General features: G+C 48.9%; 1 protein-coding gene across 1 annotated transcript in view; it reads right to left on the bottom strand.

Moving 5' to 3' along the window:
- Positions 1 to 2,175, bottom strand: part of NHS (NHS actin remodeling regulator) — a 345,687-nt gene extending 343,512 nt beyond the window's left edge. Inside the window, exon 1 of the mRNA XM_055337849.1 lies at positions 1,021 to 2,175. Coding sequence (XP_055193824.1) covers positions 1,021 to 1,573 — 553 coding nt within the window. The 5' untranslated portion in view covers positions 1,574 to 2,175. The remainder of the gene's footprint in view (positions 1 to 1,020) is intronic.
- Between the last annotated feature and the right edge of the window lie 13,675 nt (positions 2,176 to 15,850).

Here is a 15,850-nt window from a genome sequence, read left to right as displayed (position 1 = left end):
GGGGAGCGGCGCGCCGGCCTAGCGCCCCCGCCCATCGTCGGTTCGCTCCTAAGGATCCGGCCGCCGCCTGAGCTGCCCGACCGCGCGGCCGGGGCGCCCCGGAGCGCCCCGGGGGACCGAGGCCGCAGAAGGCCCGCTACCGGCAGTCGGAGGGCGTCGCAAGAGTGAAGTTAAAGGGCGGCAAGGACGCCCGAGGGTCTGCCACACGCGGGGAGGGGGGTCTGGGCGACCGTGCCCGGTGGGGGAGAGGGGGCGCGGGGACACGCCTCCGGGATCCTCCGCTGGTCGGCGCCCTGTGCCGGAGGGAGGGCGCAGGAAAGATGCCCGGCGCCGGGGACACTGCTCCCTCCACGCCCGTCGCCGTCGCCGCGGCCTCGCTGGGCCACCGGGTTAGAGCAGAGGCTCCGGACTTCACTGGCGAGGCGAGCGGCGCCGCGCTACGTCGCACGCTAGCGCAAGGCACAAGTTCGGGGCTCGGCGCAGACCCCGAGGGAACAGCAAGAGTGACAAGACCGCTACGGCGTTACAGACGCCCTAAAAGGGCACTCGCTACTCCTCGAGCCCCCCAGGCACGCACGGGGGGGACTGCTGCAGGGCTCGGGGCTGGGCTGCTGGAAACCACTAAAGTTGCACCAATCCCCGCCCCCTCCCCCCCCCCCCCGTCCCCGACCCGGGGACAGTCGGGGAAGGCGAGTCCCGGGAATGAATGACAGATCGGTCTGCCTCCGGTGTCCCCAACGCTCTCCCTGTGTGCCCGCGGCGGCCGACGAGCTCCCAGGCCGCCCCTTTAACTTTCTCCCCCATCGCGACTGCATCCCTGCCTCCAGCCCAGCGGGAACTCCCGGCACCAGGCGGACTGGGGTGGGTCCCGGGGGAGGGGAGGGGCGGGGTGGGGAGGCGAGAGGAAGGTGCAAGCTGCGGCGGGCGCAGCGCCGCGGGGCTGGGATTGCGGCGACCGGGGAGGGCGTGAGGGTGCGGCGGCCCAGGGAGCGCCCGGCGGGCGGACGGCGCGGTACTCACGCACTGCCTCCTGCTTGGGGTCCAGCGTGCCGAGGACGCGCTGCACGCCGCCGAGCTTGCCCTGCAGCGCCCAGACGCGGCGGTGGGTCAGCTGGATGTCGCTCTCGAGCTCCTGGAAGAGGCTGCACGCGTGCCGGGCCACGTCCGAGAGCTGCCGGAGGACGCGGGCCAGCGCGGCGTTGCTGACCGCGCACAGGTCCAGCATGAGCAGCACGGCCGCCGCCGCCGCCGCCGAGGACGCCTCGCCGGCCGCGGACGCCGCCTCGGCGACCCCCGCCGCGCTCTCCTCGCCCGCCGCTGGCGCCTCTCCGTGCGGCGGCTGCGCCTGGTCGGTCGGCGCGGGCAGCGGCGGCGGCGGCGGCCCGGGAGGCGCGGGGGGCGCGCGGGGAGGATCCTCCGGGCCCGGCGCCACGGCCTCGTCCCGTCGGCCGGGCGGCTGCAGGGGCGGCGGCGGGTCAGCGCTGCCTCCGTTCGCGTCCTCCGCCGGGCCGGGCGCCGGGCGCCGCTGCCGGCACAGCCACTGCGGCTCCACGATCCTCTTGGCGAAAGGCATCCCGCGAAGCCGGGCCGCGACTTTCTGGTCTCCTCGAGGCGCCCCTTGCGAGCGGGGAACCCGGGAACCCGGCGCGCCCACCTAGGCGCAGAGGGAGCGGGAGTCGGGCAGAAGCGCGACCCGGCGGTCCGGATGCGCGGGGGCTCCTCGCTCACCTGGTCTCCTCCTCCTCCCCGCCCCTCTAGCAAATCAGTCCACCTGGTCCTCCTCCGGGCGCACCGTTGCCTGGGTAGGATGACAAGAGCGGGGCACAGAAATCCCGGGGTGCGCCGGGGCTCTCCTCACTTGCTTCCCAGCCGGGTCGGCTGGCTCAGCTCCATCATTCCTGCCTCGCCGCCGCCGCCGCCGCCGCCGCCCCGGCCGCTGCCGCCGCCGCCGCCTATATAAATGGGCGTGTATGTGTGTGTGTGTGCGTGCGTGCGTGTGTGTCTGGGGGCTGTGTGTGTGTGTCTCGGTGTGAGTGTGTGCGCGCGCCTCAGTTTGAAAGTACCCCGGCGCAGGCCTCTCCCCGCGCGCCCCTCGGCCGCTCCGGGGAGCGACTGCGCCCGGGATCTCACTCCCTCTCTGGGCGGGGAGGACGCTTCGGAAAGGCGCTTTGAAAACCCGGAGCGAGGAATCCGCCTCCAGCCCGAGCGCAGGAGGCGGCGCGGGGGCGGCGGGGCGGACGCAGGGCGGAGGGAGGCCGGGGCGAGGGGGCGCAGCGCCCTGTGCGGCCGCTGGGAGTCACTGGTGGCCTCGCCGCGCCCCGCGCGCTCCGACGCAAAGACACTTAGGCGCAGCCAAGGGCTCAGCATTGGGACGCTCAGGGGGGCGGGGGCCGGGAGTCCCCAATTTGGGGTTGGGGGCGTGGGGAGCGAGCGCAGAGGCAGGAGGGTGGGGAATTGGGGATGCGGCCGAGTTGGCGTGTCGGAGCAAGTTGCTTCGCCGAATTCCAGCTCTGAACAAGTCCTCTGGGTTCTGAGCAGGAAAAATCGAGCTGCCCCTCGGAGAGCCCGGGGCTCTGTGAGCTTAGTGAGACAGCTGGGGTGCGAGGTGATGAGGCTGGGGCGCTTCCCAGAGTGGCCAGGGACCTGTTTGTACCGCTTCCCGGGCAACTCTGGGCCGCCTGCGCTGGGCCAGGTCTCTAAAGAATATCATGAATGGGGCCCAAACTACCAATGAGCGAAAGTCCCAGAAAACTGCTTGCAAAACTCATTGGCACGTTAGGTGAGATAAGCCGGATCACCACCTGCGTGTTACCCTACTGTGCGGATCGCACTCAGGGATTTTAGAGTCTCTACCGGAGAGATGGTGATTCACAGAAGAAAGTTTTCCCCTTCACTTAACCGAAAGGTATAATTTCTAAAAATGCATGTATTTCGATTGCCGCAGTCTACAGGCTGGATGCTGTCAGCCTAAAACCTAAAAAAAGAGTTTGGGAAATGTTAATAAAACACATGCTTTCATCCCTCCAAAAAGAATACTGTAAAAATATTTTTTTATTTTAAAGCCACAAGCCAGATCTTGGGAATGCAGCCTTCATTTCATGTGTCTAAAGAGAACATGGAAAAAATATGTTTTATGGCAACAATAAAGTCCTCCAGCCCTGTGGTGGTGCCTCCTTTCCTCTCTCCCTGCCTTTAGTGGGAGCCTACACAGGGCCCCCACAGTCAGCACTTTGGACTGGCCCACCCTTTAGTTATGAAGGCTTCAACAGACCCTTCCTTCTCTTGTTCTACCAAAAACAAATAACATTTTGGCAAACGAATGTCCTTGTTTCATAAAAGATCCAGGCTGGGAATTTAAGGGTAAAGGGTCACGACGTCCGCAAGGTACACGTGAACGGTTCAGTAACAACAACAACAACAACAAGAATGATGATGATAGTAAGGTCTATGTCTAAAGACAGAGAAAAAAAAGAGAACATGGTAAAAATGTGCGAAATAATGAGTCTAGGTAAAGGGCATATTGGGAGTCATCGTACATTTCTTGCAACTTTAAATTCGGTTTTGTTTCCAAACATAAAAAAAATGGGAAAAAAAAGAAAATATTTTGGAGAAAGGTCTTTTAGGAGTTGGTTTTTTTTTTATCTCACAAATCTAAAAAGCTTAGAGCTGGTTGTTTTTCAAATTTAGCTTGACTTTTTAATATGTTCAAAATTCTGAACATGAGTTCTGCTAGGTGGCCAAGCCACACACACTCCTCCCTAAACATATTGAGGCATAGAGAACAATGAGGGGTTTTAAAGGCATCCAGTTAGCAAGCCTGTGGCAAGTCTGCCCTGCCTGTCACTCCCCCTCACCCAGCACTGTCCTATTAATAGCACTCAGGGGGCCAGTGGAGTGAGCCCAGCTGAGTCCTCACATGGGTGTTGAGCAGCGGGTCGGGCTGTCACTCCTCAGGGAGGCTTGGGATCATCTGTGAGTTCCTTCCTGGGCCCCAGGGCCCCAGGGCCCCGAGCACACAACGCCAGGCTTGGTTGAAGGAGAGGGCAAGACAGTGGCAGGACGGGGGAGGATTCCAGGGGATAATTAAGTTCAAGAACCGGCTAGGGACGTTGGTGTCTGCCTGGAAGTGGTCCGCATAGACTGAAGTCAAGATTTCAAAATGATTCAAAGCACCGTTCAACTATGCAAAAAGGAAAGCTCTCTTTGTAATCTCCTGGACTCCTAGCCATGTGCTAATAAAGCCATTTGGTTCAAAATTAAAAGCTTTGATTTTTTGGCTTCCGAGCTCCTTCGTTCTCAGTCCACTGTAAGGGATGAATAAAGGCACTCTCGGAAAGGTGATTGTTCTACATCTACCTAAATAAAAACTATGTGTTAGCTATGGAAGGACAGCTTTTAGATGACCTCCTGGCCTCACTGTACCCCTTCCCATTCTAAGCCCCTCCTATGTGGCCTCCCCCTGCCACACACACACACACACACACACACACACACACACACACACATTCTTCAAGCTTGGCTCCTAATGTATGTATAGGACTGAAATACTGAAATCAATAAAAGTGTAGCAACCACATGTAATGTGTAATCTCATCTCATGATGAGATGTATGAATATTCTTAATGCTGATGAGTTTTCCACACATCCAGGAGTCCTGCCTTCCTGACTCAAATCCCCGATCGCACCATTTTACTGACTTTTCCCCCAAAACCCTGATGAACTCAAAGTGAATGTCTGAAGCCAGACTGCTATACCCATTTATGGGTGTGTTCCTGTCTCCTGATCACGCCCCCACCCCCAGCCCATGTGCACATCTTTACTACCATGAGCTTGTGGCCAAAATGGGAAGGAAAGGCAGCATTTAAAAAAGACCCCTTGGCCTAATCCCCAGCAGCCAAACCCATGCAGCTCAAAGGCCAACACAATTTCCCTGAAGACGCTAATGTTCAGTCAGTATAAACCTAAGGCAAATGTAAAATGAATGAAATACCCCATCTATGTCACCACGTCCCACAGTTCCGCTCCTGCCTGCTGCAGCCCAGTGGGAACTAGTGCCAATAAGTCCAGTTCCTCTAGAGCCTCCCAAGCAACAAAACAGATTCCTGAAAGATTCTTCACCAAATATGTCTATTCTGCTTCAAATATCCCAGCACTGATGCTGCACCATCATTATTTATACTTGAGAAATATTTCTTTTGTCTAAGAAATTCCAGGAGACACATGGGCTTGTTAGCATAATCATGTAATTATAGGGACTGGAGTCTCCCTTCCTCCACCCAATTGCACCTCTTCCTCACCTAATCGCCTTAATTCACTCCTAAAAGCCCTGCCACTAAGTAAAAAGCTGTTAAATAAAAAAAGTATTTTCCTTAATTTTATTGAGGAAAATTATGAGCATTCCTTCCCAACCCACTTTACCCAAACCACTTCAGAGATAGCAAAATAGATCAAGTTGACATGAGTAAAAAGCAACAACTTGAAAATAAATGAATACGGTATGTCCATAAAATGTAACGTTAAAATATCTTGCAATGGAGGTGCATTGTACTTGCGCCTCCGAGGGAGGAAGAGCAGATTCGAGAGTGCCTAGCGATGGCTGAGGCAGGAGTGAGAGGCTGCCACCTTTGGGAAACTCCTGGAGAGTTCTATGGTTCACATTCAAGCAGGAAACTTTCTGGAGCTCCTGGTTCCCCTATACTTGAACTGCCCCCGCAGATGAAGTTGTAGCACAGAAAAACAACTTTAGGGCAAGATAAAAGGGAAGGATGGGCCAGCCATGGAACACATGGGACACATAGGAAGAAGGCACAGGCACATTCAACAGAAGGACTGCAGAAGATGTCACTGGCCCCTCTCTCTCCAGCCAGGAGGCCACCACTTCATGCTCCCCAGGAGGTTCTCTCAAGTTTTATGTTAGCCCCTGAGCTCTGACACTCACCAGCTCCCTCTCCCCTTTGGCTCTGCAGGTTCCCAGGAGGAAGCCAGCAGCCCATGGGTGGGTGCCCTCTTGTTGGAGGGAGCACGCATTCTCCCAAAGCTAAGGGTCACAGTACATTGTGTCTCAGCCTCCAGGGCTTCGTTTCTGGAACTCAAAAGTCCAAGCTCTTCTGGTTCAAGAACCTGACATTTGGCTTTGTGTGTCTATGTTCCCAGGACACACCAGTGGGAAAAATTCATTAATATATCAAAATACGGGGGATCCCTGGGTGGCTCAGCAGTTTAGCGCCGCCTTCAGCCCAGGGCCTGATCCTGGAGTCCCGGGATCGAGTCCCACGTCGGGCTCCCTGCATGGAGCCTGCTTCTCCCTCCTCCCGTGTCTCTGCCTCTCTCTCTCTCTCTCTGTCTATAATAAATAAATAAATAAATAAATAAATAAATAAATAAATAAATAAATAAATAAATAAATAAATAAATCTTTAAAAAATGTATGAAGCCACCATACACATGTATGCACAGGTGCATACATATTGGCAACTATCGTGTGTACAGTTCTCAGGGGAAGAAAAGACTATGTCCCACTCCCGAAGGTTTTCCTTGGTTTTAGTTGGTGCTTTTCTTCCTCAAAAATCCTCATTGAGTCTATCAAGTATGAAGGGCAAGGGCTTCTCCCTGCATTTTACTGACAGAGAAACACGGGCAGAAAAAAAAAATAATGCTATTAAATGTTTTCCAAAATGCCAAAGACAGTGAATCTGAAGACTGTTCTAACCAGCTTTTTTATCTTCCCTGCAAAGAACTGTTGATTACTCACATTGTTTCCAATGGGAGAAATTTTGACTTCTTTCTTATCTTCAGAACTCCGAGCCTCACATTTTACAACTGAATATAATTTTAAACATGCCAAATCTGGATCTCGTCAGAACTGCAAATACATCAAAATAACGGACAGAGTTAAAGCAGATGGTGATAGCAAACAGGAAAGTTTCATTCACTGATTCGTTCTTCTGGTTATGCAACAAACATTTACTGGAAGCTTTATTTACTGAGTGCAAACATCTATTGGGTGCTCGGGCCTCTGTTGGCTGCCAGGGATATAAAACGAAAGAAGACATAAACTCCGCTCTCAAAGGGTGGAGTCTAGTAGGGTAAATAGACATGTAAACAAATCAAGGTAATACATCACCAGCAAGCTATAATAGAGATAAGAATTAAGTGCAATTCAGAATCCCAGAGTGATTAACACCGGTTTTTTTTTTTGGGGGGGGGGTACAGATTCTAAATGCAACACAGGCTTCAGTGCTGGTTCTTCTTACAGCTTAGAAATGGAAAAACTAAAGCTGAGACCAAGCATCAGCACATGGTTGAAAGCAAAACAGCGGTGAAAATGAGGAGACCGTCCAGCCAGCTGCAAGAGAAGATGTGCCTTCGCCTAGAATCCCGAAATGGCACTTCCAGCAAGTCTTTTAAAACTCCTGGCAACCGGTTGGTAGGTAGGGGAAAGAAGGTGGAGATTTGTTGTTGTTGTTGTTGTTGTTGTTGTTGAAGCCGATCTGCAATTTTCACTCCCTGGCAGGGCTCGGTTTATAAAGAGGAGGTCGATTTTTAATATATTGACTCTAAAGAAAAAGCCTTCAGTTGGGGCAAATGAAGCACAGGCTCTAGAGCACATGGCGCTAATAAAGCTAACCGGCCATCCCCCAAGGGTCCACGAGCACCCCCACACCTCCCCTTTGGCTGCACTGTTCAGAATTTGCTCTCCAAGCACCCCTCTGTGATGAAAACCCTGGGCGCTGGCCTTGACCCAGAGGAAGTGCTTTTGACCCAGGTGGTCCCGAAATAAATCGGCTCTTTCTGAGACCAACGTGAGGGAGTTCGAGCTCCAGGTCGCCTTATCGCAGGGACAGAGTCCTTGGGAACAGCAGAGGCAGCAAACGGCAAACTTTATCAAGATTGTAGTGCTCATTAAGGAAGTGAAATTGAGCCAGATTTGAAGGAAAGCGCTGTAGTAATTACAGAGTTATGAAGATTTAAAAGCTATGCGCCCGGGCACGCAGAGCGCAACGTGTTTCCTTTGGGTTCAGAGACACCGCAATTACAGGGCTTAAGGGGAGCAAAGCAGCGAATTAGAACTCCCCATTAGCTGATGAATCACTGATGGAGGTGCAGGCCCCAGAGGCTGTGGCTCAGCCTGATTTCTGTCCCTTCCTCAGCTCCTGGTCCCCTGTTCTCTCTCTAGTTCTTTTACAAGGTGAGGGGGTCAGGGAAGGACACAAACCTTGGATCACTGATAAGAAATGGGGTACAAGAAAGTTAAAACTTGGGGTACCTGGGTGGCTCCGTGGTTGAGCGCCTGCCTTTGACTCAGGGCGTGATCCCCGGGTCCTGGGATCGAGTCCCGCCATTGGGCTCTGTGCACGGAGCCTGCTTCTCCCTCTCCTGTGTCTCTGCCTCTGTGTGTGTGTGTGTCTCTATGTCTATAATAAATAAATAAATAAATAAATAAATAAATAAATAAATAAATAAAAAAAATCGGGGATCCCTGGGTGGCTCAGAGGTTTAGCGCCTGCCTTTGGCCCAGGGCGTGATCCTGGGGTCCCGGGATCAAGTCCCACATTGGGCTCCCTGCATGGAGCCTGCTTCTCCCTCCTCCTGTGTCTCTGCCTCTCTCTCTCTCTCTCTCTCTGTCTATCATGAATAAATAGATAAATCTTTTTAAAAATCAAATAAATAAATATCTTTTTAAAAAAGTTAAAACGTTCTGAAGCTTAATGCTTTCCCTACATTGGCGTTGGCTTTACCAACAGTTGTATAATAGCGTTGCTCTTTCTGCTTCCTGGGCTGTTCAATGGTAATGGTATAACAATGACATTTTAGTAGATCTAATAGGAAAACCAGAGAATAAAGTATTTTATGTGGGTGTAGAACAAGTTAACATCCCCACAGGAGGCTCACTGAGATAATGATAGATGGTATTGCGTAAGAGGGGCTAGAACAAACAGACAAATAACAACAACAGCAAAAACCCAATATCCAGCCAATTAGCAATAGTGGGCAAAAGTCTGGTTCTTTGGAAGGAATGATTAGACCCTGCTGACCAACCTAACGAATCTACTTGCTGAACGATGCGGCTAGTGTGAGGTAAGTCTTTGGGGTCAGGATACTTGACTCTGTGCCCCCATGTCAATACAACCAAAACATAAGCCAATTTTTTTAAATGAATGGGGAACACAAAGGCACAAAGAGGTCAACACACTAATTCAAACCCAGCGTGACCACTCAGAGAAAGAACTCCATGAATGAAACTCCAGAACTCGTGGCACAAAGGCACTTCACCGGACGGGCCACCTTTAAGTTGTGCACCGAGATGATGCTGGGCGGGGGAAGGTGATTTAGCCAGCAGGAGATTTTTAAATAAAGAATATCACCGAAATCTACTTACGTGGCCCTTTTCGTATTTGTGCATGAACTACAGGGCTCCTGGGATCCAACGTGAGACAACTGACCGGCCATGCCTCTTAAATTATTTTTCCGGAGGTGTTTTCTTTCTCCACCTCAATTGTAAAGATCCAGGAATAACAGCCCAGTGCACAAAGTAGACGTTTTTATTTCTCATCCTGTCTCAATGGTCTCATAATAGTTCAATAAGAGTCTGGAAATAATGAAAGCTTCTCCATGGAGAAACACAAGAACTCACCATAAGGAACGATAGCACCTAGGAGTCTCCTATAGTAACAGCAACACTAGCAGAAACATTCCAGGAGTCCGAGTTTCCTCTTTAAGAGAAAAGAATCTAAAAAGTGACCACCCTATACACTCACTAGTGTACAGATGGACTATCAGGCCACGAAGACGAAAATAAACAGTTGGATTTATTTTGAAACATGTTTAAAGTATTTCCTACTGACACTGGGGAGAACTTCACCCCCGGTCGCTAGGAAAGTCATAATAAAAGGCTGCGGAAAGTGAAAAAGAGGGGGGATAAAGGTTTTTACTTTTTAAAATCATTTTCCATTTTTCTCTTTATTTGCCCTTGGGAAAGCGTATTCATTTTTAACCCCCGAGAGGACTTGTGTAGTTCTGCTACAGTGGCAGAAACCGATCTTTACTTACCCATTATCCCTTTCTTCTCGCAGAATTTCAGTTTCATTCCAGGTTGCACTGACACCAGCCAATCTGCTCACCACCCCAGGTTCCCTCACATTTAGGGTTGGCCAGATGATGCAGTTGGCCGGATAAAGATGTCTACGTGGACACTGCTAGAGATTTCTAGGAACCTTTTCTTCCCCAGGGTACTGCCCTTTCAGATTGTTCCCCTCTCTCCTTGGCCCCGGAGAAAGGACTCGGAGCTGAGATGGAAGGGCTGTCCTCTGACTGCCACATCTATGAAGACAAAAGCCTCATGCATAGAGGCAAGGCTCCTAGGGAATAGATGATAGGCAGAGTGCTCCCCAGACCTGGACTCCCACCTCTTCCAAATTTGTTGTATTGTGAGAAAAATCAGCCCCTATTTGGGTCAGCTGCTATGCACATGCAGTCAGATGTGGTTCTGACTGATAGGAGTGCCAATTCCTTACAAAGCAATGCTCCAAAATCCAGGATTCTGGGGTTCTGGATCTTCCTTGTTCATTCATCCCATAGACGCTATTCAACAAAAACCTACTGTGTGTCTATGTGACTATTCTAGGAACCAAGGAGCCATCTGTGAATTAAACAGGAGAAAGTGAAGACTTGCCCTCATGGTGCTTACTTTCCAGTTCAATGATATTCAATAATCATTGTTCCACAACAGTTTATGTGTTCAAAAGATGGTTCTATACTCTGAAAACTATAGAACAGTGATGAAAGAAATTGAAGAAGACACAAAGAAATGGAAAAGCAATCTCTGCTCATGGCCTGGAAGAACAAACACCATTAAAATGTCTATACTACCCAGGGCACCTGGTGGCTTGCCCAGTTGAGCATCTGAGTCGATCTCAGCTCAGGTCATGATCTCAGGGTGATGGGGTCGAGCCCCATGTCAGGCTCCATGCTCAGTGTGGAGTCTGCTTGTCCCTTTTCCTCTGCTTCTGCCCTAGCTTGCTCTCTCTCTCTCTCTCTCTCTCTCTCTCTCTCTCTATCAAATAAATAAATACAATTTTTAAAAATTTTTTAAACTTAAACTGTCTCTAGTACCCAAAGTAATCTACACGTTTAATGCAACACCTATCAAAATAACACCACCATTCTTCACAGAACTAGAACAATACTAAAATTTGTGTGGCACCACAAAAGACTCTGAGTTGTCAAAGCAATCCTGAAAAAGAAGAAACAAACCTGGAGGCATTATGATTCTAGATTTCTTTTTTTTATGATTCTAGATTTCAAGCTATATTACAAAGCTGTAGTCATCGAGGCAATATGGTACTGGCATAAAAAGAGACACACAGATCAAAGGGACAGAATAGAGCCCAGAAGTATACCCACAGCTATCTGGTCAACTAATCTTCCACAGAGCAGGAAAAAGTATCTCATGGAAAAAAGACAGTCTCTTCAACAAATGGTGTGAAACCTTGACAGCCACGTGCAGAAGAATGAAACTGGACCACCTTCTTACACCACACACAAAAATAAATTCAAAATGGATGAAAGACCCAAATGTGAGATAGGAAGCCATCAAAATCCTAGAGGAGGCCACAGGCAGCAACTTCTTTGACCTCGGCCCTGGAAACTTTTTCTTTAAGATTGTATTTATTCATTTGAGAGAGAGAGAGAGAGAGAAGCACAAGTGGGGGTGAGGGCAGAGGGAGAGGGACAAGCAGACTCCTTACTGAGAAGGGAACCTGACTCAGGGCTCCATCCCAGAGTCCAGGGACCGTGACCTGAGCCAAAGGCAGCTGCTTAACTGACTGCGCCACCCAGGTGCCCGAAACTTCTTATTAGACACGTTTCCAGAGGCAAGGGAAACAAAGGCAAAAAGGAACTATCGGGACTTCACCAAGATAAAGTTTCTGCACAGTGAAGGAAACAACCAACCAAACTAAAAGGCAGCTTACAGAATGGGAGAAGATATTTGCAAATGGCATACCTGATAAAGGGTTAGTATCCAAAATGTATAAAGAACTTATCAAACTCAACATCCAAAAAAAACCAAATAATCCGGTTAAGAAATGGGCAGAAGACATGAATAGACAGTTTTCCAAAGAAAACATCTAGATGGCCAACAGACACGTGAAAAGATCCTCAACATCACTCATCATCAGGGAAATACAAACCAAAACTACAGTGAGATACCACCTCACACCTGTCAGAACAGCTAAAATGAACAACACAAGAAACAACAGATGTTGGCAAGGATGTGGAGGAAGGGGAACCCTCTCGCGCTGTTGATGGGAAGGCAAACTGATGCAACCACTCTGGAGAACAGTATGGAGGGTCCTCAGAAAGTTGAAAACAGAATTACCCTACGACCCAGCAATTGCACTACTAGGTATTTACAAAAGGATACAAAAATACAGTTTCAAAGGCGTACATGCACCCCGATGTTTATAGCAGCATTATTAACAGTAGGCAAACTATGGAGAGAGCCCAAATGTCCCTCGACTGATGAACTGATGAATGGATAAAGAAGATGTGGTGTGGAGATTAGATATAGATATATATATATCTCACACAGTTGAGCTATAACTCATAACTCACACAGTTGATATATTTATTTATTTACATATATGTGTGTATATATGTACTGGAATATTACTTAGCCATCAAAAAGAATGAAATCCTGCCATTTGCAAGGCTATAGATGGAGTGTGTTATGCTACGTGAAATAAGTCAGGCAGAGAAAAGACAAATACCATATGATCTCACTCATACGTGGAATTTAAGAAAGAAAACAGGTGAACATATGGCAAGAGTAGGGGGAAGGGAGAGAGGGAAATAAACCATAAGAGCCTCTTAAGGATAGAGAACAAACTGAGGGCTGATGGAGGGAGGGGGGTGGGGGACGGGATGGATGGGTGAGGGGGATCAAGGAGGGCATTTTTTGTGATGAGCGCTGGGAGTTGTACGTAAGTGATGAATCACTGAATTCTACTCCAGAAACCAGTATTGCACCGTATGTTCACAAAGTAAAATTTAGAAAGAAAGATGGCTCTAGTGGGTCTACATACTTAAAATAATACAAAGAAATGATGCCTGTAGTAGATGGTGTTGACTCCCTTCCAGCTCCCGTCCCCTGGCTGGCACACTCAGCCCCACACTGCTGTGAATGCTCCAGCTCACAGCTGCAGCCTGCCCTGGAGGCTTTCCCGGATTTCCATGGAGCCACCCAGGAGCTCAAGTCCCCCTAGAAGGGTAGCCCGTGGCCAGTGACTCAGTGGAACAGTACAGAATGCACTTTGTGCTGATATTCACACTCCAGAACTCTCCGTGGGATCAAGCTGAGGCTGCTTCTCCCGAATCCACGTTTGCTTAGCCCCTTGCCCTGCCCGCCCCGCTTGCCCACATCACAGTCCCTCCCCAGAGCTCTCCCTCACTAAGGCATCTGCAGCAAACGTGCCCCACCTCAGCTTCTGCTAATGGGAACCTCATCTGTCTGTCTCCATTTTTTTTAATTAAGAAAGAATATAAATTTTTCATTCCCCCACCCCCCCTTTGAACTAACCATCTGAAAACCTCCTCATTTGAACTTAAGTTCCTAGAAATTAGAGGGCCTTGCTCATAACTCACACAGTTGGTCATCATTCAACTAAGTACAGCTAGCTACCACATTAGCTCTCACTGCTGGAACATCCTAATTGTGTTAACTAATAATAATAAGTCATTTCTCTTGCACCCCCAATTGACCACCGGAACGAAAAAGATGCATAAGAATTCTTAGTATTGAAATAGAAGTTCGCGAGATACATAAAAGCCAAAGTAAAATGATTATTTCCTTTAGATCAGCTTTCAACTGATCAGGATATTAGGGATACCTGAAAAACAAATGCAAAGGTGAAAGTATTATGATGACTATATCCATTTGCACTCGCTTTTTAAAAAATAATTTATTTATTTATTCATGAGAGACACAGAGAGAGAGAGAGGCAGAGACACAGGCAGAGGGAGAAGCAGGCTCCATGCAGGGAGCCCGACGTGGGACTCGATCCCGGGTCTCCAGGATCACGCCCTGAGCCAAAGGCAGACCACTGGATGTCCGTGCATTCGCATTTTGGGGGAATATAGACTATCCACGTTGTGAATTGTTACGCTCATAAATAATAGTACCAAAACTTTCCTGTCATACTATGTCCTAGTCCCACACTCAGGCTGCCATAACAATATACCATAGACAGGGTGATTTCAACAACAGACGCTGCTCTCTCACAGTTCTGGGGGCTCGAAGTCTGAGGTCTGGGCACCAGCATAGTTGGGCTCTGGTTTGCAGGCTGCCTTCTCCCATGGTGTGGAGAGAGGATGACTCTTCCTCTTCGTGGAAAGGCACTAATCCCATCATGGGACCCCACTCTCATGAGCTCATCCAACCCTGATCACTTCCCAAAGGCCCCACCTGTAAATACCACCACACGTTGTTTTTTAAAACCCCAAGATATGTCATATATGAAAAGCACAAAATCAGAGAATTATTAACGTCATCTCATGAAACTCGTTTTTGTCTCCTTTGATCCCTCAACATAAAATTTAAATAACCCCTGGGATGCCTGAGTGGCTCAGCGGTTGAGCATCTGCCTTTGGCTCAGGGCGTGATCCGGGAATCCAGGATCGGGTCCTCGTCAGGCTCCCTGCATGGAGCCTGCTTCTCCCTCTGCCTGTGTCTCTGCTTCTCTCTCTGTGTCTCTCATGAATAAATAAAATAGTTAAAAAGTAATAAATAAATAAATAAATAAATAAATTTAAATGACCCTTGACCTTTAACATACTTTCAATCTGTGACCACATCCAGTATGTGAATTTAAAATCAATCTGTTAAAAAATAAAATAAAATATAAAATAAAATAAAATAAAATCAATCTGTTGACATATTCTAGTGTTTCTTACATAAGCAATTTAAGGCCAATAAAGTGCATCCCTTGCTAAATAGACAAATAGCAAAATTTGTCTTTATAGATTGTGAGTAGTAGTAAAATGGAGTTAAAATGAATGTCTTAGTGTCTTAGTAGAACTTCAATTGTTAATCCAAAGTTAAACAGTAAAAAATAAATAAATAAACAGTATTTGCTTAAAATTGGGTTCTTTTTTATCATTCATAATACAAAAATGATCAAATGGGTTTTTTTTTAACATGTTAAGGGACTGAAAAGATGGCACATCACTTTCAAAGGGGTTCACGGTCTCCATAAAATAGAAATGCTGAGATGATTGATCTCTGGGGTCACATACGATGTGAATGACTATGATTTTCATGTCACTGGCTGGACTGGGAGCTCTGCGTGCAGGGGATCTTCGTCTGTCTCACGCTATATCGCTATATTGGTAGGTAGTTGTGTAATCCTCCTTACATACATATTGAGAAGCAGGACGCTGCCCCCCTCTGCTCTACTCTCATTGTCCCCCCCCCCAGGCCACCTCCTCACTGGTATCCTGCAGCCCACGGAGACTCCCTGGGTCCTAGAGAGTGTCTTGTTATACTTTAGTGTTTCTAAACAAGAAGTATTGAGCTCAATCAAGGAAAAAAGTATGCTAGGATGTGAAAGGAGCCAGATAATATAAGCCTCAGGACTATAGAAACCCTGAACTGAGTTGATAGATCCTCTAGTCCTAGAAATCTTTTAGAATGTCTCCAAACTCAGGACACCTGGGTGGCTCAGTGGTTGAGCATCTGCCTTCGGCTCAGGGCATGATCCTGGGGTCCTGGGATGGAGTCCTGCATGGGGCTCCCCACGGGGAGCCTGCTTCTCCCTCTGCCTGTGTCTCTGCCTCTGTGTGTGTGTGTGTC

Source organism: Nyctereutes procyonoides, unplaced genomic scaffold, assembly GCF_905146905.1.
Source record: "Nyctereutes procyonoides isolate TBG_1078 unplaced genomic scaffold, NYPRO_anot_genome, whole genome shotgun sequence".
Lineage (NCBI taxonomy): Eukaryota > Metazoa > Chordata > Mammalia > Carnivora > Canidae > Nyctereutes > Nyctereutes procyonoides.
This window is presented reverse-complemented; position numbering and strand designations above follow the sequence as displayed.